The sequence below is a fragment of the Plecotus auritus genome, assembly GCF_963455305.1.
Source record: "Plecotus auritus genome assembly, chromosome: 1".
Classification (NCBI taxonomy): domain Eukaryota; kingdom Metazoa; phylum Chordata; class Mammalia; order Chiroptera; family Vespertilionidae; genus Plecotus; species Plecotus auritus.
This window is the reverse complement of record NC_137770.1, coordinates 214,764,228-214,790,197: the sequence shown is the minus strand read 5'-3', so window position 1 is coordinate 214,790,197 and position 25,970 is coordinate 214,764,228. Positions and strand designations below refer to the sequence as shown.

Sequence of the window (25,970 nt, the reverse complement as noted above, 5' to 3'; positions counted from 1 at the left end):
AGCAAGTTAGTATTCCCATTTCTTTGATCCCCTCACAAATATTATTTTACATTTGGTTTGTTTTATTCAAGACCCAAATAAGAGTCACACAGTAGATAAGTCTCTAAGTTTGTTGACATGTCTCTAAGTTTGTCCTCCCTCTCTTTGGCCCCTGGCATGTTATTTGTGAAGAAACCAGAGCATTTATTTGCCTGTAGAGTTCTCACATTCAAAATTTTGCTGATTGCATCCTGAGGTGTATTTTACCATGTGCTTCTGCCTCATATTTTTGTTGTAAATTGGTAGCTCACTTTGAGACTTGATCTAACTCAGGTTAGATTTTGAAGCAAGTATGCTTCAGAGAAGGTGCTGTGTCCTTCCGTCGGGAGGTGCCTACTGTCCAGATGTGGCCCTTTTTGTGACACTAGCAGCCATTGGTGCTCCTTCCCTAGACCCATCATTTTACTACCAAGATGATGTAAATGCACAGCCCGGACTAGAACTGTTGGTTGACACAGTCCAGGTGGAATGCCCCAATTCACATTCTCTCTGCACAGCCTTTGAGCAGAGGCAGGAGAAGGTGATAGTGGCCCCTTGTTCAAGGTCCAAGTTGCGACGAGTCTCCTTTTTTCCTCTCTTTCTTCGCAATATTGTTGTCCCTTCTCCCTCATTCAGTTGACTACATACAATTATTTAAGCACAGGCATTATTATTTGGGAGGCTTATGATTGTAACTGCTCTCAGCCAACTGTATAAGGTTTAGACAACCCTTGTTTATTTGCGTGCACCAGGTAATTTTAAAAGAACGTTTTTGTGTTGTTGTTGTTTTTTTGGAATGTGTGGTTTATATGAGATTTGGAGATGGGGCAAAGTGGTCTGTCTGACTTACTGTTCTAATCGTCCTTTGCTCAGGACAAAATGTGTTTACATTCCTTTAGCAAGCAGTGTTTGTCCAAGTTTGGGGCTCTGTGGTAGAACTTTCAGGTGTGGGGGAAGGCTGAGCAGTGGGCCTTGGCACACTCCCAGCTCTGTCATCTATTTGGTTCTTTTGTGCTTGGGGACTCTGAATAATATTTCCGTTGTAAAAAGGATTCTGCATCTAAATAAAGTTAGAAAGTCACATTGAGACAAAGAACATAAGAAAGGTGTCCCCAGAATTTTTCTAGGAATAGAGGAGGCTAGACTGCAGAACTTGACACATATCTGACAGAGAGAACAATTCTAGGTGCTAGGTAGTGGTCGCATTGGATAATGAGAACTTCTGCTTAGGGTGAGACATTTGATCTTCTTTGAATCACTCAAATTGAGTCCCAAATGAGTGCACGAGGTCTGATGAGACTCTGGTCCTGACAGGCAGGCTGAGCATGGTGTCAGCTCAGGTGGCCATAACACAATACCACAGACTGGGGGCTGAAACAACAGAAATTTACTTTCTCGCTGTTCCGGAGGCTGGAAGTTTAAGACCAAAGTGTTGACAGGCTTGGTTCCTCCTGAGGCCTCTCACCTTGGATTGCACATGGCCACCTTCTTCTTGTGTCTTTTTCTTCCTTTTTCTCTTTTTTTTTTTTTTTTATCCTAACCTGAGGATATTTTCTTGCCATTGCTTTTCAGAGAGAGTGGAAGGGGAGGGAGAGAGAAAGAGAGAAACATCGATGCGAGAGAGACTCATGGACAGGTTGCCTCCCACATACACCCTAACCGGGGGCAGGGAGAGAACCCACAACCCAGGTATGTGCTCTTGACCAGAAATTGAACCCGAGACCCTTCAGTGCGAGCCAACACTCCAACCACTGAGCAACACCGGCCAGGGCTTCTTGTGGCTTTTTCTGGGTGCAAGTACTACTGGTGTCTTGTCCTCTTCTTATAAGAACACTAGTTCTATTGGAGTAAGGCCTTACTTTCATAACCTCATTTAACTTTAATTACCTCTTTAAAGGTTCTCTCTCCCAGTACAGTCATATTAAGATTTCAAATTCAACATATGAATTGTGGGGGCGGGGGGGGGGACACAATTCAGCCCGTAAAAGAGAGGGGATCCCCGAGCTGGGATGCCCTGGGTTTAGGCAGGCAGAGTCAGCGTGGTGGTCCTGAGGAACCTCCTCCTCGGGCTCAGGATGCTTGGCCTCGGGAGGGGAGAGGGCAGGAGGAAGACAGGGCCTTGCTGTATAGATTTTAGGAATTCTGGTCAGAGCCGATGGGGAGCCAGGTCCTGGGCTGTAAGACGGGCACTATGGCTTGGGAACCAGCTGTAATCCCAGTCATCAGCTCTAGGACCCGCCATGAAGCCTGGGGAGCAGCAGGGATGGTCTGGTGCTGAGTTTCTGTGGGAGTTAGCTTTTGTACCCACACTTCTGCCTTCTCTCTGAGAGATGGCCTGTCAGAGAGGGGAGCATGCCAGGCCCAGGAGGGCCAGTTCCAGGGAAATAGATTCCCGCCCCCTCTCCCCCCACCACCACCAAAGAGGGGGCCAAATCACAGCATCTAAAAAAGTGTCATAAATGCACGCCCCAGCTGAGTTGGGTCAATAGCCAAGGGGTGATTCAGGCCCCTAGTCATTGGCAAGTCCCAGGAACACTCTGGCCTGCCAGGGAAGAGGGGATGTCAGGACTAGATGGTTATCAAGATCAGCCAAGTGGACTGGGGTTCCCAATGAGGTTCCAGGACCAGGGTGTAAGTGGGGGCGTGGGGTGGAATATAAAGTAGTAACCGAGGCAAAAGCTCACCATAGGAAAGGGCCCCATCTGTGGGGCTGTGAAGGGAAACTTCAATCCAGTAGCCCCATTGATTTTAAGTGTTCGCCAGGCCACAGCGGTCTTGGGGTGGAGGGCAGCAAACTGTTCCCCAGAGGTTTCTACTGGGCGAAGCTCAGTTCTCTGCCTGGAAGTGATATGGAGAGGAGGGGACAGAGCTGAGGAATCAGGCTGGGCTGACAGGCAGGAAACAGCTGACCGGTGAGCCCCTCTGTGGTGTGTGTGAGAGCCTCCTCCTCCCGGCTGACTAGCTATAGTGTGGTTTAGATGCTGCGTGTATAGCATGGTGCTGCTGCCACACAATGAGGAGAAGAGACCATTCCTGCCTGTCAGCAGATGGTAATCTGCTTAGAGCTAAAAGACATAAAAATTTAGCAATACAAGGCAGGAGAACCACAAAATACTAAGAGTTCAGAGAAGGAAGGACAGACAGGGAATCGTGACAGGCTGATTTAGGGAAGGTTATTTTTAAAAATTTTTGTGAAAAATTTTAAATGTCCAGAAAAATTGAGAGAATACATTTCCCACTTAGATTTAGCAGTTGTCAACATTTTGGCCACATTGTCTATCTATCTATCTATCTATCTATCTATCTATCTATCTATCTATCTATCATCTATCTATCATCTCTCTAATAGGTGTTGTGTGTTTCACATGCATACATACTCATACTTTTTTATTCTTGCAAAATCATTTAAAACCAAATCATTTGAAACCCCAGCACACATCCCTTCAGAATAAGGATTCTCTCCTACATAACCACAATAGCATGGTTACACATAAGAAAATTAAACTATTTCCTGATATCATCTAATATCTAGGCCCTATTCAAATTCAGGTGAGGGTTTGAATACTAGCAATAATAATAATAGCTAACATTTATTGAGCACCTACTATGTTCTAGGCACTGTGCTCAGTGTTTTATGGTTATTACCTCATTTAATCACCATAACAAACAGGAATATTGTCAGGCACCATTGTCATTCCATTTTACAGGCAAGGGAACAAGTTCATGGGGTTAAGTGACTAATGTCAAGTCCCATAGCTACTAAGGGACCATTCCAGACCTAAGACTTTCTGACTCTAGAATGTCCCCTCTATGCCACTACTCTATAAGTAAAGAGCCTTCACCTGGGCCTTCAAGAAAGAGGAGGGGAAGAAGGGCATTCAGGTCAGTGGGGTGACAGCCTGAGAACACAGTTTGGTCATTCAGGAGGTTTCAGGGAGAGCAAGGGACTGGCCTGGATGTAGTTTGTTTGCCCCTGATTCCATCCCTCTGCTTTTCCTTCCCCGTGCCTTTTGACCAGGCATTGCTTATTTTCTCTTCCAGGAGTATTGAGTTAGGAAAGTAGACGTTGTCTCAGCTTATTAGGAACTTTGATGAAAGATTTAGCAGAAGAGAAGGAAAGCTGAGGTGTGGAGATGACCTGCGGACCCTGGTTTTCCAGGTGGCCCACTGCAGTGTGATGGGTGATGAGTAGCTGCCTGGCTTGGTGGTAGAATCTTGCCCAACTGGGTAGCCCAAGTTTGAATGCAAAGGGTCTTGTCAGAAGAGCTCCTTTGCCTTTGGGGGCCACCCTAGACATGCTACCATGGTCAGGTTGGGCTGTACGTGGCCGTAACCTTCCCTCTTCTTTCCCTCCCCAGCTCACAGACCTCTGAAGAGAGTGCCATTGAGACAGGTTCCAGCAGTTCCACCTTCATCAAGAGAGAGGACGAGACCATTGAGGACATCGACATGATGGATGACATTGGCATAGACTCCTCAGACCTGGTGGAAGACAGCTTCCTTTAACTTGCGGATTCGAGGGGTACCTTCCACTCCTGGAGCCACCGTGGATCCTTTTGAGAAAACCACTTTATTGCAATGCAAAGTTTGAGAGGAGGACTTGGATGATGTGTGAAGAGAAGTTCCCAGCCCAGGGCCTCAGGGAGCCTTCTACATGTGACTGAATGGGACATTTTGAAATGAACTTTTTCAGCGTTGCCTCTTGCAATGCTTCAGTAGCATCTCAGCATGTGAAGTTTGGAGGTAGTTGGACAAGGAAATAATGGACCACACAAGACGAACTTCGTGTTTCAAGGCATTGGTGAGATTCCAACATACACAAGTTTTGTTGCAACAGAACTCCAGCATTGTAATTATGTAAATAACTCTAACCAAGGATGTGTTTAGTTTTGTATTAACTATCTGCTCTGGACCTCTGAAGAGACCGACCACTCAACCCATCCATGTACTTCCTGCTTGAAACCTGGTATCAGCTGCTGTTGAACTTTCTAATGAAGTTCATGCAAAACCACTTTTGAACCTTAAAAGGTACTGGTACTATAGCATTTTACTTTTTTTTTTTTTTTTTTAGTGTTAAAGAGATAAAAGCTAATGATTAACCAACCTTGTTTCATAGATTTGGGTCATTTAGAAGCCCAACATCTCATTTTTATATTGTAATCTATGTTTATAATAATACTACTGTTACCAGTAACGCTAAATGTGTAATATGTAACACGTTTTCCCTACAAAGAAAGCACAATTTAAAAAAAAAATCCTTACTAAGTAGGTTGACAGTTTTTGACATTTATATTAAATAACATATGTTTCTCTATAAAATATGGTAATAGCTTTAGTGGATTAAATTTAGTTGAACATAGAGAACAAAGTAAAAGTAGTGTCTTCCAGGAAGTCAGAGTTTTTACCTATGTACAGAATAGGTTCCCCAACCCCGTTGTACTAGAAACAACTAACTACCCTCGGAAGTGATGGGATTGGAAACAAACAAGCAAACCCCTTGAATCCTGAATATTCTTAATATAAAGGCATAAGCCTATGACTAACATGACTTCTTATGGAAAATACAATCATCAGCAAAAAGATGGCATTTGCAGAGAGATTTTATTCATGCCTGGTGATAACTTTGTGGATCCCAACATATATGTTTTTAAAATTCTACAAACCCTAAAAGAGTCAGAAGAATATCTTGAACGTGAGCCCTTTTTCTCTTCTCTTACCCCATTGAGAAATAGTGTGAAACTCTGAGCCCGTAAAGGCATTGCCCAGTGAAGGCTGTGTGTGCCTTCACCTGGATCTTTGGTTCCCAAACGGAACTGGCAGCCAGAATCCCCCGATGCTAAGTCCTCGTCCCAGAGATTCTGAATGATTAAATCTGGGGGTGGCGGGGAGCAGAAACCTGTATTTTTATAAACACCCTGGCCGTTCTGATCAGCCGGGTCTGGAAAATACCAGGGTAAGTTACAGGAAACAGCCATGGGGAAAAAAAATAATTTGAAATTAGGAACTGGGCTACTGTTGAAATCTTTGGCTTCTGGTCAATGCCACTTTAATGCCACATGTCTGGCAATTGCTATCCTTAATTTAACTTTTCACTCTTTGCTGAGACTGAGCATGCTAAAACTTGGTTGGCAGGTATTCTAAAAGTAAAGGCCCTGCTTCCCACAGCCTGGGGGAGCTGAACTCCCTCTTCCCCAGGCCCCAAAATGCGTGTACAAAAATGATGCAATTTAGTGTGCTAAGTCTCTAGAACCAGGCCAATATTTTGGTGGGAAAAAAAAAGTTTTTCTGATATTTTGGGGTTAGATGGGAGGACAAATTGTCACATCAATCTAAACTGTCAAACTGGTTGGCGTGGGTTCATTGGCATTCTTTGCAATACCGCTTAATCTCTGACACCATATGAATGAAACATGGGCTGTGATTACTGCAATCACTGTATACGCTCCTGACAGGTGATGCTTTGAAAGATGTAAAAGCAATAACAAGGTACTTGACTACCTACTGGTGTAATCTCAATGCAAGCTCCAACTTTCTCATCCACCTTTTTCATAGCGTGAAGACTGAGCCAGATTGGCCAATTAAAAAAGCAAACCTAACTAGGTTCTGTAGAGCCAATTAGACTTGAAATATATTTGTATTTCTAGAATCACAGCTCAAGCATTCTGTTTATCACTCGCTCTCCTGTGTGTAGCCTTCTTTTGTTGGTGCTTTGCATTTTGATGTTCCTTTGAGTCTTGAGTGACATCATCAGGCTGGAGAAGATTTTCAGACCAGCAGGTTCCAGCCCTAACAAATGCTCTCACCTGAGTTTGTGTGTAATTGCAATTTTTTTGTTTGTTTTTTGTTTTGTGAAAAACAGCATTTTCAGTGTATCAAAGATTTGTTTCCTTTATGGCCTACTGCAAAGTCCCCAGATGAAAATTTGCCAATCATTCCTGCTTTCTGTTTTTATGAAGACAATCAAAGCTGGCCTGAGAAACAAAACTTGTGGCTTTTAAAATGATCTATGATGTCCTTAAAATGTGGTCTGCCAACCTGTAACAAAATGGTCCTATTTTTGTGAAGAGGGACGTAAGATACAATGATGTTATACATCAATATGTATATATGTATTTCTATATAGACTTGGAGAATACTGCCAAAACATTTATGACAAGCTGTATCACTGCCTTTGTTTATATTTTTTTAACTGTGATATTCCCCACAGGCACATTAACTGTTGCACTTTTGAATGTCCAAAATTTATATTTTAGAAATAATAAAGAGAAAAATACGTAAGTGTTCCCGAAACAGTGGTGTGGTGAATGTGTGAGAAGAACTAACTCGACAGGAAGGGTCTACAGATGCAAAATGTATTGCAAGTCCCTGTTCATGTTTTTTGTTTTTAAACATGTAAATGAAGATCTTTATATTTCAATAAATGAGATATATATATATACAATTTAAAGTATTGCTAAGGTTCCAACATTGTTGTCTTCAGTTTAATCATATAAATTAAAGCAATCCTATTCAATTTATTTTCTTAGCAACATTCCAGTAGGACTCTGTATTATGGTTTTGATGAAACCAATAGGAAATTTAAGATGTAAACACTATGTAAGCTAGTCAGTTCTCAGGCTCAGCATTTGACTTTAAGATGATTGGCACTTGGCTAATCTTTGAGCCTGTTTTTTTAAAATATATTTTTATTGATTTCAGAGAGGATGGGAGAGGGAAAGAGAGAGAGACCATCAATGATGAGAGAGAATCATTGATTGGCTGCCTCCTGCACACCCACTCCTAGGGATCAAGTCTGCAACCTGGGCATGTGCCTTTGACCGGAATCAAACCTTGGAACCTTCAGTCTGCAGGCCAAGGCTTTATCCACTGAGCCAAACCGGCTGGGGCTTTTGAGCCTATTTTTGTTTGTTTATTTGTTATAATAGCATATTATTGTTTTTAAATTTTTTTATTTTTATTTTTCAATTACAGTTTACTGTCAATATTATTTTGTATTGATTTCAGGTCTACAGCATAGTAGTTAGACAATCATATACCTTTTTTAAAAAATATATTTTTATTGATTTCAGAGAGAAAGGGAGAGGGAGAGAAAGATAGAAACATCAGTGATAAGAGGGAATCATTGATCTACTGCCTCCTCATGCCCCCCACTGGGATCAAGCCCGTAACCTGGGCATGTGCCCTGATGGGGAATCAAACCGTGACCTCCAGGTTCATAGATTGACACCCAATCACTGAGCCACGGCGGCCAGGTGACAATCATTACTTTAAAAGTGTCCCCCCCCTGATATTTCCAGTACCCATCTGGCACCATGCATACTTATTACGATATTATTGACTATATTTTCCATGCTATGTTTTACATCCTATGACTGTTTTGTGACTACCAATTTGTACTTCTCCATCCCCTCACCTCTTTCACCCAGTCCCCCCGTCCCCTCCCCTCTGGCAATCACCAGTCTGTTCTGTGTGTATTATAGCACATGAGTGTGTGATGTTTTCCTGTGCAATGTAAAGAGTACAGGACTGCATTCACTGTGGACAGCCTTCAAACATGACAAATGCATAAAGTACAGAGTTAAAGTTTTTTTCCACCACATCTTCCCTGTCCCGTTTCCCAGAGCCAGGACCGTGTCACTTGCTGAGTGTTTTTGTATCCTTGCAGCCCCCTTTTTGTGCATCTGCTGATACACACACCCACACATTCCTCAGAGACACTGCGGGTTCGGTTCCAACCGCCACAATGAAGTCAGTTGTAATTTTTTATTGTTGTTGTTGCTGGTGTAAGGTCTTCCCTTTAATTTGTAAAACATGCAACAGCTGGGAAGTGTTATAAAGCTATTTTTGCTTTATATTTAACCTAGATGGGATTGTACGTTAGATAACGCTTTGTGATATGTTTTCTTTTCTTTTTAAAGATACTGTAGACTATTTTTTAGAGCAGTTTTCGGTTCACAGCAAAATTGAGAGGAAGGCACAGCCCCTGCCCTCCACACAGGCACAGCCTCCCCCTTCTCACTATCCCCTACAGAGGGGCACATTTGCTACAATTGATAAGTCATCATTATCTCCAGAGTCCACAGTGCTTTGTAATGTTAATGCTATATTTAAAGGTCTCTGTGAGAAGTATATATAGTGTATATATATATAGTATCCCACTGCTTAGTATCCCACTATGTAAATTTATGCCCTCATGTTTCTATTAAATGCATTTATATTTTCCAGTTCTTTGCTATTAAAGTGCACATGGAGTAGTGCTTTTAAAAAATATATTTTTATTGACTTTAGAGAGGAAGGGAGAGGGGGAGAGAGAGATAAACATCAATGATGAGAGAGAATCATTGATCGGTCGCCTCCTACATGCCTCCCACTGGGGATCAAGTCTGCAACCTGGAATCAAACTGAATCCTGGTTCATAGGTTGACACTCAACCACTGAGCCATGCCTGCTGGGCTGGAGTAGTGTTTTGTTAGGATAGTTCCTAGAAATAAAATCACGAGGCCCAAGGGTGTGCAGACATAAATTACTGAGCCCAAGTCTTCAGATGTGACCGGTGCAGTAAATTCTTGACGGTCTGCACGGGAATCACCTGCTCGGCAGCTCACTGGCAGCTCTGGGCTTCCCTGCCTCACACTGCTCACTGTGATGTGGTAAGTGCCGGAGCATGCGGGTTTTTGCATTCTGAAGCATGCCGAATCAAAGGACTTTAGGATTTTTTTTAAAAAAATAAAAAAACTCACCCTTTTCAACATCTGGATAATGGAAATTGGTTATCTATAATAATAAAAGCATATTATGCAAATCAACTGAACGGCCGAACAGCAGAACTACCATCCGGATGACCTTCCAGACGACCTTCTGGACGAAGCTGGGGCTGCAAAGGCCTACTCTTGCACGGATTTCATGCATTGGGCCTCTAGTGTTGTTAATAATTGGAATGTAACACCCAATTCCAACCTAACTCCTGTTACCCAAGTTCAAGTAGCCTGTGGATTCAAGTGCATCTCCTTGGAGTTAAAGCTGGAAGGAGCTGCAGAAGGCGGGGTACTGGCTTGGCCTCATTATTATTATTAAAGATTTGCCGCATTATCCTGGGAAGGAGACAGATCGCCCTGCTGCTTAAACAATAGTGGCCTAATCTAGCATCAAATCTGTGCTCCAAGCCTGGGGAGAGATCTTTTTGTTCTTCTTTTTAAAGTATAATTTTACCACTTAATATAATATGGATGATCCTGCCTCCTTTATCTCATCATGATAATAAAAAGTGACTTTTACCACGGGAGGGTTTTAAAGCTTTTTCAAAGATACTTTTCACATGGACTTATTTTGATTTTTACAATAGCGCTTTGAAGCTGGGAAGATATTTATAGATGAAACCAAGTGATGTCTGAAAAGCATGCGACTGACTAATGAGGGCAGTGGGATCAGAAACTCCAAACAGTGCTCTTTATGTACGAGGCTTAGCCAGGCAGAAGCAAGAGCTCGTGGGAGATGTCAGTGCTCAGAAATAGGTTGCTTTGCTTCTTGAGATATTTCAAGAGACAAGTGATGGACTAGTTGGCTTGTAGAACCATTTTATGCATTTGTTATAAGGACAATTTCTTTGCAGGCTATACCACAACAGTTCTAATAATGGACATTATGATTTTAATAGTTATGTGCTTCGTCAAATGCAGTTCAGGAAAATGGCTTGAATCCTGGAATCCATCATAAGCCAGGCAATTTTCCCCGGGATAACAGAGCGATAGAAATGCTTCATTATCTCTGACTCCAAATACATAAAAGAATGAAAAGGAACCACATTGTTACAGTGAAATTAATATACTGTGTTTATAACAGACACATTTTTTTCACCCCCCCGCAATTAAAATATATATGAAAATACATATGTGGCCTTAATTAGCAGATTGTAACATTCTGTTCCACCCGGTTACATAACCAGCACCTGTGTCCTGAAGAATAATGAATGCATCCTCCAAAATGTATACACACATGGGTAATGTTTCCATCACTCACGTTTTCGTCTCCATATGAAGCGATGGAGACATCAAGGACACATTGTCTCGCATGGCAGGGGGAGCATAGTTGCTCGCTGTTCGTGGTTTATAGGCTAATTGGAATTTTAAAAAGATTTGCCACATTATCCTGGCAGATGGCATTTTGCTTTATCATTATTCATGGGTATTAATGACTTCCCTCTGGAGCATGTGTATCCTGTCTATTTTGAATTGCATTACATTTCACGCTGACTGCTCCACGCAGAACCGGAGCCAGTATTCTCTGCGCGGTGCTGAAGCTGCACAACGTTTGGTTGGTCAAAGTTGGAGACTTGATTAGGAATTAAGTAACTCTTCGCAATGAAGAAAACCGTTTTCTTCCCCGTCCTGAATATCCCATTACATTTCTCATTTTCTTCAGCTTGCTATCCTGCGAGGCGGCAGGTAATATCTGCTGCCTGAAGACAACTGCAGGGTGGATGCATCTTTCATTAGCCTGAGATGATTAGACATCCTCTCTTTCTCCCTTGGAAGGCTGGGGTTTGGTTTCCTAAATGGAGAAAATGCATGAGAACACGATGCAGTGATCCCGCCACAGAAAGTCATTTTTTAATGAATTCCTTCAACAAATATTTATTAGAGAACAGCCTCTCCTTTGTGTACTTGATCTCTAAAATGCTAGAGCCTAAATGAGGCAGCTGGCAGAGTTGATTCCAGCCAGCTAATCACCGGCAGGGAGCATTACGTCACAGAGCAGAGCAGCATAGAGCAAAAATTGTGGTAGGTGGAGGATGCCACGGTCCTGACTTGGGAGCAACAAAAGTCAAAAGGGTGGGACATGGAGTATAACTTATGGGAGCCTCCTGATAACACTAATGCTTTTCTGCAACTAGAGGACACGTTTGAGAATGAGGAGCTAAGGCTGGGGTAGTCCGACCTGGTGGTCCTGCTTCCTGGGCTCTCTGTCCTTTCTTGATTCTAGACACTTCCATGGCCACCTTCATGTACATTCTCCCCAACTTCCATCCTTCTATATTTCAACGTTTTTTAGTGAGACACTGTTTTAGATTCTGATATTCAGAAATTAAAACAACAGGCAAGATCTCTACATCATGGAGGATAGAGACAGTCTCTCTCTCGAGCAGAGGGCATATTTGGTTGATGGCCAGTGTAACAAAGACAATGTCTCCTTCTGAAACAAAGGTTGGTCAGATTTGCTTGTAGGCTATTATAGAAGACTAGAGGCCCAGTGCACCAAATTCATGCACGGGTAGGTTTCCTAGCAGCTGCTGGCTGCCGGCAGGGCCTTCCTTCATTCCATGCCACCCCCTGGTGGTCAGCGCATGTCATAGTGAGCAATCGAACTCCCGGTCTGTCAAACTTCCCAGGGGATACTTTGCATATTAGGCTTTTATATATATAGATAGATGGGGGCTCCTTACTTAGGTTTCTTCAGCTGTGACACAGACCCAGAGTATGTGTAGCTTCCACCCAGGCCACTTTGCATGGCCCACACAGAGCTTAGGGGACAGAGAGAACTGACATAAATATAAAATCATGCTTTCACTGTATCATGAGTAGTAAAGTCCTTTCTTCCTGACTCAGGAGATTGTGTCTTCTGACAGCATCCATGAACCTATGGCAGGCTAACTCATTACCTTACAAGTAGGAAAAATCCTCAGTTCCTTAACAGTTCTTGACATTAACTCAAGAGAGTACCAGTCAAGTCTTTTATCTTTTTACTTCTTCCCCATATCACACCCCCTTAACCCTGGAGGGACCAATGGCAACAAACTAAGTGGAAAGTAGTAGGGGAAAAAAGCTATAGTTGTGGAAAATAGGGAAGAAATTGACCATATTTACAACTGCAGCCTTTTCTTCTTCAATAGGTCAAAGGTGGGGAAATAGAAATTAAAATTTCACATGAAGTTCAGAGTTTATAGTTACTATATTGGAGGAAATAGTGAACATTTTATTATTGATGCAAAGCAAGAAATGTGAGTGAGTATATTCTAAATTTCATCAAAAAGGTCAGGAAGAATGAACTCTACAGAGTAGGTATATAACGGAAGTTATGAGACAATAATTAATTAAGGTTATTTCCTACTGTTTATATGTTCAATCTAACATTACACCTCAACTCTACAACGAAATAGAAAGAAAAAAATGGCAATTTTCCACTTCTAGCAAGAATGATGTACTGGTAAGTATTTTGGTGCTGTCCTTGAACTCCTATCATAACTCCTTTTGTTCCTAGCACGAGACTGTAATTATTGTAGAATCTCAGGGATGTGGATACTGAGGTAACATCATCATCATAGGGTAAGATTGTGACACTTCAGTTATTTTTGAAACAAAGATCTTTCCAAATTGAAACATGAGGAGATGTTTGGACATACTTTTTTTAAAAAACCCTCACCCGAGGATATTTTTCCATTGACTTTTAGAGAGTAGAAGAGAGAGGGAAACAGAGAGAAATATCAATGTGAGAGAAACACATTGATTGGCTGCCTTCTGTGTGAGCCCTGAACAGGGCCCAGGCTAGGGAGGAGCCTGCAACTGAGGTACATGCCCTTGACCAGAATCAAACCTGGGACCCTTCAGTCTGCAGGTCTGAGCCAAACAGGCTAGGACTGGACATACTTTAAAAAAATACTTTTATTTAGTCATCATTCAACAACCATTTGCATGCATTATGTTAAGTTCTAGGGATACTAATATAACTAATGTTCAATGAACCTTGTGAGAAATTGAATTATATTTCAGAAGCATATTCCTCTCCCTCATTTTTATATGGTAAGCAGACATTCTCACCCATTGATATTGGATTTGGCCATGTGATTCCCTTTGACTAATGGATGTTAATAAGACGTGATACAGTAGATACTTGAAATTTTCTTATGTTGCAGAACTTATGCTCTGGACACCTTAACAATATTGAGTCTTTCAATCCATGGACATGGTATGTCTCTTCATTTACTTAGGTCTTCTTTATTTTATCTCAGTAATATTTTGTAGATTTTAGTGTACTTACATATATTTTTAAAATTTATTTCTAAATATTTCACTTTTTATGCTATTGTAAATGGCATCCTTTCATTTATATTTGTTGTTAGTATATGGAAATGCAATTGGCCTTATATTTTGCAACCCTGTTGATTGCTTAGGATTTTTTTTTACATAGACAATGATGTTATCTGAACATGAAAGGCAATTTTACTTTTCCCTTCCCAATTAGGTTGCCTTTTATTTTTTTAAGTTACCTTATTGCACTGACTAGGAATTCTAGTACAAAGCTAAATATAAATGGTATAAGTCACATCTTTGCTTTGTTCCTGATCTTAGGGACATATTCAATCTTTCATCATGAAGTATGATGTTAGCTGTAGGTTTTTCATGGATACCCTTTAACAGATTAGGCAAGTTTCCTTCTATTCCTACTTTGGTGAGAGTTTTTACCTGAAATAGATGTTAGGTTTTGTAAAAAGCTTTTCCTACATCTATTGAAATTATCAGATAGCTTTTTTGTTAATATGGTGAAATATACTGACTTATTTAAAAAAACTAGGTAATTGCCTAGCTTAAAATCATCTTAGTTATGATTTATTATCCTTTTTTATATATTGGTGGATTTAACTAGCTAATTTTTTTAAAGGATTTTGAAAGCTATGTTCATGATGAATATTCACCTGTATAATTTTCTATTCTTGTCATGACTTTCCCTTGGTTTGGTATCAGGGTATAATGGCCTCGTAGAAGTAGTTGGGGCTTGTTTTCTCCTCTTCTCTTTTCTGTAGGAGTTTGTATAGAATTAGTATTATTTATTTCTTAAATGTTTGATATAATTCACCTAATTGAAGCCACCTGAACCTGGAAATTTCTTTGTTGGAAAGTTATAAATTATGAATTCAATGTCCTCAATAGAAATAAGTCTTTTCAGGTTATCTATTTATTTCTGAGTAAGTTGGGTAATTTGTGTTTTTGAAGGAATTTATACATATGAGTTATAAATTTATCAGTAAAAAATTTATTGGCTTTATTAATATAGTTGTTGATAACATTCCTTATTTTTAATATTGTAAGATCTATAGTGTTGTCTCCTCATTCATTCATGATATTGATAATTTGTATGTTTTCTCTTTTTTACTGATGATTTTAACCACAGATCTATCAATTTTAGTGATAGTTTCAAAGGATCAGCTCTTGGTTTTATTATTTTTCTATTCTCTATTGTTTGTCCCATATATATTTTGTTGATTTCTACTCTTATCTTTATTACTTTTTTTCTGATTACTTTAGGTTTAATTCTTTTTTTCTAGTTTCTTAAGGTAGAAGCATAGATTATTTATTTGAGACCTTAATACTTTTTAACATAAGAATTTAATGCTGTAAGTTTTCCTCTAAGCATAATTTTAGCTGTATACTATAAATGTATGCTATATAATTCAAAGTATTATCAGAGTGCAGAGAAAAGATCTTTTAATCAAGCTAGGGGATATTGGAGAGGAGCATCTGAACTGGATTTGAAGGATTTTTTTTTCCAGCCAGAGAAGAAGGTAGGAGCATTCTAAGCCAAAAGAACAAGAAGCCGGGATTCATGAATTGACCTTTCCCTTATAAAGTGTGCTAATAAATATTTAATAACTATAGTCTACAGATAGGACATCTCTTTGAAAGCCTATGGAGAGCCAGTCATTCCCATAAACCAAATGTGATGACGGGGCTGAAAGGTTGTTTGGCTCTTGAAGTCTACCTCTTGGCTGATTCCATTTCAAAGGAGAATGGTATTTGTTCAATAGAGAATCAAAAAAAGGATGGCCATGTGTGAATTTCTTGGATATTGACTGGAATAAAGGTAAAATGAGGTTCAAATAGAAGCAATGGGGCAGTGGTCTGGTTATAATTCTTAGATATGGGTACAAGGTCATTAATTAAGATACATTCATTTAACAGAGAGAAATTGCCTTAGGAGCTCCAACTTCTCATCTACTTCTACAGCCATGAGATCTTTATCTCTGCATAATTCCTCACTCTCTGTAGCAGGTATTATAGATTGGCCCACTCAACATCCTCTCTCAATATCATTTTATTACTTTTTTTCTAGTACAAATGTTGGAAAGCAAAACACTCAAAATCTCTTGCAGCTAGAATTTGGCCATGTGACATGATTCTGGCCAATGAGATATTGGTGCAATTTCTGGTAAGGGCTTCCCTATTGCATTAAAGAGGGAAAGCTTTGAGGGAAAGTTTTTGTCTTCCTTACTTAGTTCATCTCATTTCTTCCTACCTGGAACTTGAAGCCATTGTCTGGAGTCATAGTAGCCATATTTGACCATGGCATTAAAAACCACAAACTAAAAATGATAGTCGAGGAGAAAAAGTCAAGTTCCTTAATGACATTCTTGCATATGTGCAGTAGCCCTTATCTACTTATTTCCTCTCTCTCTCTCTGCATCTAACTGACTAGTTTCATGTTTTTGTATGTGTCAGCTGTTGCAAATGCATTCATTAAGTGATACTGCTGATTCCTTCTTCTCACTCTCTTTGCGGATCCTTCTCTTCTTTTGACTTCTATTTCTGTTGGAGTTGCCCAAGGCTAAGTCTTTGAACCTCATTTTTTGATTGTTCTCATTTAACCTGATGGCTTTAAATGCAATCTATATGCTGCCAACTCCTAAATGTGTATTTCCATCCAAGTCCTCTTTCCTGAACTATAGATTGATATGTCCAAATGCTGACTCAATATCTTCACTTGGATGTCAAATTGTGACCTTTTAACTTTAAGACTTGACTCCTACTTTTCCACTCTAACTTAATCCACCTTCAGTCTTCCTCATCTCAGCTGATGGTAAGTCTAATCTTTCAATTGCTTATGCCACATATCTTGGAGTCCTCCTTGACAGTTCTCTTCCTCTCTTTCACACTCTGCAGGTAATACGGCAAGACTTTGGTTCCAACTTAAGCATATCCCAAATATATTCAGAATCTGACCACTTCTCTGTACCTACATTGCTCTCACCCTGGACCAAGCCATCATCACCTTTTACCTGAATTACTTCAGTACCTTCCTAAAAGTCTACCTTGTTTTGCTCCTTTCCTTCTCCACAACAGACTATTTTCAATACAGCAGTCAGAGTGATTCTTTGAAAACGCAATCAGATCGTGATCACCCCTTTGCTTAAAATCCTGCAATGGCTCTCCATTTACTTAGAGTAAAACATAAAGTGTTTAAAATAACGTTCATGGCCCTTCAAGATGCAGCCTCTGTCACTTCTCCTTCTTCCATTCTCCCCTTCGCTCATTCTATTCCTATTTCATTGGCCTCATTGCCATTTCTGGACAATGATATATCCCTAGTGCCTAGAACAGTGGCTGGATAAGAGTAAGTTCTCAGTAAATATTTGTTGTAGAATTGTATGAATTACCCATACACAGAAGGAGTTGGCGGGGGCGGGGGAGGTTTGGGGACAGCAGACTAATTGAGAAAGCAACATCTGAGGCCAGACTCAATGTTGACCCCAAGCTCCTGCCTATGTGTGTCAATCCAAAATGCCTATGACATAAAAGCTATGCTCTTCTCTAGTGAAAAAAGGGACAACTATCATAATAGTGAATTTACAGGAGTTTTTATTTGTATTTATTTTTTTTAAGCAGAGACATGTATGAAAACTGCTGAAAAGTGTTTTAATAGAGCTCGCATGAATCTAGAAAAATCAAACACTGTTGAATGTACTCATTTGCCATCATAACATCTCTTTTAGACTTATGGGAAGCATTTCACTCCTTATTTTAAATAAAATACAGAGTTTTGCTAGCAAACTGTCCAAGCCTGGCATGAGGCAAAGTGAGGAAGAGCCAGAGGAAAAGGAATTTCTGATCCTGAGCGCTATTGGAATTAAGAATATGGGTGGTCCTGTGTGGCGGCTATTTTTGTGTGAAATACACGTGTGTAATTGTCGAACTTGAGGTGAACTTCTCAGAAATACTTTTACCTCACTAAGAGTGAGCATTTGTTCCACTTCTGGTATGAATAAGCAAACATTGTTTAGTCTCAATTCCTCTTCAAATTCAGAACTCTGGTTAGGTTTGGATGGAGGCTACTTGGCAAAGAACCCAGTCCATCCACAGAGGCATGCTTCAGAGCGGAGAACAGCTCACAATAGTCTGCATTATGATTATGCTGCAGCTGAGGGCGAGCCACTTGACAGCGCTTCTCTATGTTAATGATGCTAGAATGGAAATGCTCTTTTAAAAAAATCATTGTTGTGATGTTTTATTTTAAATTTGTATTTATTTTTCAATCACAGTTTACATTCAAAATTATTCTGTATTAGTTTGAGGTGAACAACATATAGGTTAGACCATCATGTACTTTACAGAGTGCGCCCCTCAATATTTCAAGTACCCACCTGGCCACATACATCATTACGACGATATTACTGACTGTATTCCCTATGCTGTATTTTACATACCTGTGATTACTCTGTAACTACCCATTCTTTATCCCTGTAGCTGTACTGTAGGGTGGGGACCAGGGGATATGCATAGAGTTGAGAATCCTGAATGTCACCTTAAATTTTATTTTTATTCTTTTATTTTTTTATTAAATTTTTTCTTTATTGATTAAGGTATTACATATGTGTCCTTATCTCCCCATTGCCCCTCCACCCCCCCCCCCATGCCCTCACCCCCCTGGTGTCTGTGTCCATTGGTTAGGCTTATATGCATGCATACAAGTCCTTTGGTTGATCTGTCCCCCTTACCCCACCCTCCCCTAGCTTCCCTCTGAGGTTTGATGGTCTGATCTATGCTTCTCTGTCTCTGTCACCTTAAATTTTATACCCTAGGCACCTCACTTGCCTCACCCTGATCATGGTCCTGCTGTCACCTGCTCTTACTCTGAACCAAGTGAAGTTAGCATTAAATGCTCCAGGAAATCTAGGCTCTTTCCACAGGAGTTCCTTTAAAGAGTCACCATCTTGATTCTGACACTCTGACTGGCTTTGGACAAGCCTTTTCTTGTTAGCATCTTGACTCTATGGAGGGCTCTCTGTGGAAACTGTTATTTCTTGGAATAACAATAATACCATTTTGCTGCTGGAAAAAGCCATTTGTCTTCTATCCCCTCCCACCCCAGATTGTCTTCTTTTCCTTCCCAAAACATCATTTATTCCATTTTTATTGCCAGAACATTGTGTTTAGAACAATAAACAAGAATCTGGTGGGAAATTTTTATAAACTAGCAACTGGACTTAACTTAATGGTCAAGCCCTAGCCAGTTTGGCTCAGTGGATAGAGCATCAGACCACGGACCGAAGGGTCTCGGGTTCATTTCTGGTCAAGGGCACATAATGATTGCGGCTTGATCCCCAGCCCTGGTCAGTACACATGCAAGAGGCAGCCAATCAATGTTTCTCTGTCTCACCCCCTCTTTCCACTCTCTCTAAAAATCAATGGGAAAATATCCTCTGGTGAGGGCTAACAAAAACACAAAAACGCACAAAAAAACTTAATGATCAAGTTTTGTTTAGTTGAACTCCTGAAAAGTTCTGGCTAGAATGATCATAAATGCAGGTTATTTTTAAACTAGAGACCCGGTGCATGAAATTCGTGCACAGAGGGGTGTGTCCCTCAGCCCAGCCTGCACCCTCTGCAATCTGGGACCCCTCGAGGGATGTCCGACTGATCCAGGATCGGGCCTAAATGGGCAGTCGGACATCCCTCTCACAATCCAGGATTGCTGACTCCCAACTGCTTGCCTGCCTGCCCTCCTGATTGCCCCTAACCACTTCTGCCTGCCAGCCCAATCACCCCCTAACCACTACCCTGACAGCCTGATTGATGCCTAACTGCTCCCCTGCCAGCCTGGTCACCCCTAACTGCCCTCCCCTGCAGGCCTGGTCACCCTTAACTGCTCTCCCCTGCAGGCCTGGGTCCCCCCCAACTGCCCTTCCCTGCAGGCCTGGTCACCCCCAACTTCCCTCCTCTGCCGGCCTGGTCCCTCCCAACTGCCCTCCCCTGCTGGCCTGATCGCCCACAACTGCCCTTCTCTGATGGCCATCTTGTGGTGGCCATCTTGTGTCCACATGGGGTCAGTCATCTTTGACCACATGGGGGCAGCCATCTTGTGTGTTGGAGTGATGGTCAATTTGCATATTATTCTTTTATTAGATAGGAGGATTAGATAGGATAGAGGCCTGGTGCACGGGGGGCCAGCTGGCTTGCCCTGCAGGGTGTCCCGGATCAGGGTGGGGGTTCTCTTGGGGTGTGGGGCAGCCTGGGTGAGGGGCCTGTGGTGGTTTGCAGGCTGGCCACGCCCCCCATCGACCCAAGCAGAGGCCCTGGTATCTGGGATTTATTTATCTTCTATAATTGAAAATTTGTAGCCTTGAGTGGAGCCAAGCCTCCTGCTCGCTCCATGGCCGCAACCATTTTTGTTGGGATTTATTTATCTTCTATAATTGAGACATTGTAGCCTTGAGTGGAGGCCAAGGCAGGCCAGGGTGTGCGGAAAGCTTGGCTTCCTCCATTGCCGGGGAAACCCAAGCCTCCTCCTCTCTCCATGGCCACAGCCATCTTGGTTGGGTTAATTTGCATACTTGCTCCTTATTGGCTGGTGGGTGTGGCTTGTGGGTGTAGCAGAGGTATGGTCAATTTGCATATTACTCTTTTATTAGATAGGATACTGTAGGAGAGTTCTTTTTACTGATTTTTCTTTTTCAAATGCAGATTTTTAAAAATATGGTATTGCATTAGATAAGACCAACTAACCTAGCTCCTTGTAGCTCTATATCTCTTGCTTTGGTCAGATCACATGAATTTACCTGCACTATGAACAGGGATGATGCTCAATGTATATGATTCATTGACCATATTGTCAAAAAAAAATTAGAAGTTGATTTTGTTGGCAGATTAGATTCTTCAGGGCTAATGATAATAACAAACATGCTTATAATGTGCAAAGGCTGTTATATTAAATAAGCCTCATACAATCACATGAAGTAACTCCTATTATTATTCTTTTTTTCTTATAATTTAGATGAGCAACATAAAGCAGTAACATGTTCAGAATTATAAAGGAGGAGGTATGACTGGTGCTCTTAATTTATAAAGGTGACTGAGTGACAGCATGAAGAGGTCAATGCCAATGAAAGGAGATTTTTGTTACTTACATTTCCTGAGAAGAGGGGGGCACACCATGGCATGGCATTCAGGGTCACATGGGGAGTTTGTAATATGATTTTTGCACACCTGAGAAAGCTGATTGCAGGGAAGATGCAAACAACTTTGGACATTAGTTGGACCCTGTGATTAATGAATACAAATAGATGAATATCCTATCTAATAAAAAGGGAATATGCTAATTGACCATCACACCCTCACAAAAGATGGCAGCGTCCACAGCCACAAGATGGTGGTGCCGAGCCCCCTCAGCCCTGCTGGGGCAACAGGTGTGCAGCACAGCCGGGCCCGCCCCCAGGCGGATCTGGCCACTCCACACCTGCCTCTGGAGTCCCCCAGTCCCCTCAGCACCCCCAGCACCCCCAGCCGCCCAGGGTCGGCCAGAGACATAGGCAAGCCTTGGATGGCAGCTGCCCAGCCGCCTAGGGCTGGCCCGAGGCGCAGGCAAGCCTCGGATGGTAACCAGGTAACCAGGGCCGGCCGAGGCTTGCACTGCCAGCAGGGGCAGCAGCAGAGGTGTGATGGGGGTGTTGCCTTCCCCTGATCTCCGGGTTGCCTCCCGCCCCTGAGGTCTCCCAGAATGTGAGAGGGGGCAGGCCAGGCTGAGGGACCCCCCCTCCAGTGCATGAATTTTCATGCACCGGGCCTCTAGTAGTCTAATAAAATTCAGTTAGAACAAAGTGGCAACAGGGCATGAGCCTGACTCCAGATGAAAAGCTCTTTCCACAAGACCATTTAAATTTCTAATCAAATCCACCCTCTTCCAGTCCTCACACCCCTCAGCTTACTTACTCCAAGCCTTCTGTGTTTGCCACACCAGCTATTGACACTACCAGCCACTTGGCTGCTTTAGGGAGAAACCTGACCCATGCACTATGTCTTTCAAATCTACTCCCAAATTTCTCTTCAGTTTGCACCTTTTTCGTTTATGCCTGCTTGCTTTGGGTCAGCCTGTCTTAACCTGAATTCTCAGTCTCCTAATCCATCATTCTGCCATATGCCCACACCCATCCCACCTTCACCCTGTTTCCAGAATCACTTTTGGTAAATGACACAGATTTGATTAAACCACTTCCTTGTTTATATGTTTCATGCCTCCCTACCTCCTTCAAATTTTTCAACAGAATATAAAGATATTTAATGATTTGACCCCTGCCTATCTTCTAGTTGTCTGTCCTACAAAACTATGTCCATCTATTTACCTGAGCCACAATCATAGGGCTGGCACATAGCATAATCTTATTAAATGATGGATGAAGAGAGAGAGAGAGAGAGAGAGAGAGAGAGAGAGAGAGAGAGAGAGAGATTATATATATATTTTATATTATATATATATTTTTTATAATATATATATATATATATATATATATATATATATATATATATATATATAATTTTTTTTAACCAAATTGGTTGTCTTAAAGAATTGAGTTTCACTGGTGTGCAGGAAATGAACTCATTGCTATATTTATTTTGGTAAAAAGTTTTTGCAAGGTCTATAAGAGTCTTGTGTTTAGCACAGGGTTTCTAATAGATTCAAGGTATCAGTTTTTTATAGTTCTAATCTGTTGCAACTAAGAGGGGGCCTGGAATAGCAGCACCAGACTGCAGATTGTTTCAAGTACCACAAGGGGTTGCTAGAGAGCAACAGAAGCACTAAAGAAACTTCTTAAAATTTCTGCTTTTGGATACATCATTTTCTTAGGTTTGGTAGGAAGTAAGGTGTTTTTTGTCGTTTGAGGTTATAGTTACTTAGTGGCTATGGCTTTGCTGTGGGTTACCCCATATTTGTCGGCTTGTAATAACTTTCTGTATACTAATCCCTCAAAGTGCTTCATCTGTCTTCTCTGCTGATTGGAGGGATTCCCAATATGCTTTCTTATTCCTCAACTTCTTGAACGCAATATAAATCAATATGGTTTTCAAAGGAAAAGAAAAAGGTGGGACCTACCAGGGAACCAGCTAGCAGATCAAGCATCTCTGTGTCAAGTGCTGAAGGATGTTATAGGTGAACAAATTGCAAAATGTGCCACTGCTTCCAAGCTGACCCGGCCTGGTTTGGGGTAGGGTTTGGGAGCTAAACTCAGGCTGGATCTCAGCCCTCATTTATGCCCGTGGTCAGGCAACCTGGAGACAGAATTCTAGAATTAGTAGCAGCTGAGAATAACATGAGGCTCATATATATATATTTAATTATTTTTCTGGGAACTTTGTAGAGAATGGGTGTGCACCTCATGTAGCTGAGACACTTGTGCTTTCTTAATTGCCTGAACTATTTTAAACTTTGCAATTATTCAATTACAGTTGTTAGATCTTAATCACAATGAGTACTATTTTTGTACATGAGATTAACGTTCCCTTGTGATTCAAAGATGCTCAATTGCTAACAGAGTCCCAAGGGGAGGCACTTGAGATGATGTACTTTGGCTGCTGCACTGCTAGTTCAAGACATTGCAAGAAACATGGACATTTTCCCTGGTGATATATGAAAGAATATTTTGCTCCTTTATGCATCAGCCTAACTTGCTTTCTTCATTCTGTGCCCCCCTATAGTCTCTTTCTTGGATTCACTGTCATGTCTGATTACCACACAAATGATCTATCAGTTAGATTAAGTTTGACAGCATAAATCACAAAATCCAAATATCAGTAGTTTTACAATATTGAGGTTCATTTTTATTTCACTTTAAAGAAGCCTACAAGTTACCTGGGCAGTAGCTCCACAATCAGCAGAGACCCAGAAACTATCTTGCTTCTATGTTCAAGATTACCTTGTGGTCAGAGATGGCCACTGGAGCCCAAGCTGTCAGGCCCAAGTTCCAGGGAGACAATAAAGGAAGATAGAAAAGCAGGCGGCGTCGGACCCGTCAGCAGCCCGCGGTCTTGAGGGGTGGGCGGCCCTGGTGGTGCCATGAAGCTGTTCAGCCTGAGCGTCCTCTGCAAAGGTGACCCCAAGGCGGTGCTGCTCAGCGCTGCCTACGACGTGTCGTCCTGCAGCTTCTTCCGGAGGACCAGTGTTCCGGAATTCATGACCTTCCCCAGCCAGTGATTGTGGAGCTCTCGGCCAAAGGCAGTAGAGCTTCCGTCAAGGAACAAGACACGGAACAACAGTCTTGCCCGAGTGGTCATTGCTGACAGCGAGTACGCGTCCCGGGTGGCTTTCACCTGCCGGAGAAGGTGCTGGACGACTTCTCCAAGCAGGTGGACAGGATCGGCGGGCCAGTCGGATCCCCTGCTACCGTCCACGACACAGCCCTGGATGGCTACCTTAGTACCTACCAGAATCCCCGAGAAGCTGACCCGGTGAGGAAAGTGCAGGCTGGACTTGATGAGACCAAGATCATTCGGCACAGCACCGTGGAGTCCCTGTTAGGACGAGGCGAGAAGATAGACGACCTGGGGTCCAAATCCGAAGTGCTGGGAATTCTCTCTAAAGCCTTCTGCAAAACAGCCCGGAAGCAAGATTCGTGCTGTGCAGCCATGTGACCGTGGTCCGCAGAGGCGCCCTTGCTGCGGTCCCGGTCGTTCCATCAGAACCGCGGCTTCCAGAGACGCCTGGGCCCCGGCCAGACCAGAGCATCGTCACGGATCACTGGAGCTCCTGGAAGCACCGAGGCAGCGGGAGGGACCTGGGGTGGGGAATGTCCAAATTCATGTTTCTGGTCATTTTTGAAAAGATAATTTGAGGCCCTCAGAGGTATTTTTGGGCCAAATGACACCGGAAACACTCCATGACTCCTGCAGATGCCAAACGGCTCTTGTCTAACCCGAGATGCCCCGGGTTAGAGCCAGCTCTGTGTTGGTCCTCAGCAGCCTTTGGGTTTTACTTGTACATTAACTGTGTTAATGCTTCAGTGACGGGGGTTCTCAATCCACAGGCCAAGGGGTGGCGGAGCGCACACTGGGTTCTCCTGGGAAAGCCGCCCAGTGTCTCGGGATGAGGGGCAAGCAGGGCCATGAGGAGACAGCCCCTGGGATCCACAAGTTCTGAGACACGGTTTGCATTTCTGCTGAAAATGACTTCCACTAAGATGCCTTGGAGGTGTTGGAGGGGGCGGGGCACCTGCCTGACCTGCAGTTTGGCCTTGAACCTGGATCCCAGACATGTGCCTCTGGCAGCAAAACTGTTTTGGCAACCACCTGGGCCTGTGTGTCTTAGCAAGTGGCCTTCCCATGGCCACTGTTATGGGGCATCAAGAGCAGGTGCCAGCCAACCAAGGACCCAGCACCCCACTTTTCTGAATGTGGCAGCCCCCCATCCCTCCTGACCCTCAGCCCCCCCATCCCTCCTGACCCTTAGGCTCCCCCTCCCCCATCCCTCCTGACCCTCAGTCCCCCCATCCCTCCTGACCCTTAGCCCCCCCCCTTTCCCATCCCTCCTGACCCTCAGCAGCAGGAAACCAGGCCGCATAGCAGCCCAGGTGATGGCCCAGTAGGTCCCGGCCCCTCGGCCTGCCTGGTCCTGGGTCGTGCTGCCCTGTCCACACTGCCTCCTTGCTCTGCATGCCACCTGCGGACGAGGTGCCCTTGCTGGGGTGGCGTCAACCAGTGTGGTCTCACCCGGGGGTCCTTCCTTGGGTGCTGGTTCTTGCCCAGCCCGAAGGTCCCACTCACCCAGCAGGAAGTGCCAGCAGCCCCAAATCTCGCTTGGGCCAGAGAATGGGATCTGTGTAGCTTCTGAGCACCTGCCCCAACAGGTTCACCTGCCGGCTGCTTTTTTCCTGGGCATTGCTGGCCTCCCTAAGGTAGCTGCCTGCCTGTGTGACTCCTCCT

The 25,970-nt window shown here is 42.7% G+C and overlaps 1 protein-coding gene and 1 pseudogene across 2 annotated transcripts in view; both read left to right on the top strand.

Annotated features, from left to right (window-relative positions):
* The window catches only part of PDGFRA (platelet derived growth factor receptor alpha), a 45,628-nt gene extending 38,323 nt beyond the window's left edge, over nucleotides 1-7,305 (top strand). The window contains exon 23 of the mRNA XM_080688009.1: nucleotides 4,377-7,305. Coding sequence (XP_080544135.1) covers nucleotides 4,377-4,524 — 148 coding nt within the window. The 3' untranslated portion in view covers nucleotides 4,525-7,305. The remainder of the gene's footprint in view (nucleotides 1-4,376) is intronic.
* Nucleotides 7,306-24,108: 16,803 nt separating this feature from the next.
* Nucleotides 24,109-24,683, top strand: LOC308253383 (synaptobrevin homolog YKT6-like; annotated as a pseudogene). Its single transcript has one exon. The product of its transcript is annotated as a synaptobrevin homolog YKT6-like (transcript).
* The last annotated feature ends 1,287 nt before the right edge of the window (nucleotides 24,684-25,970 follow it).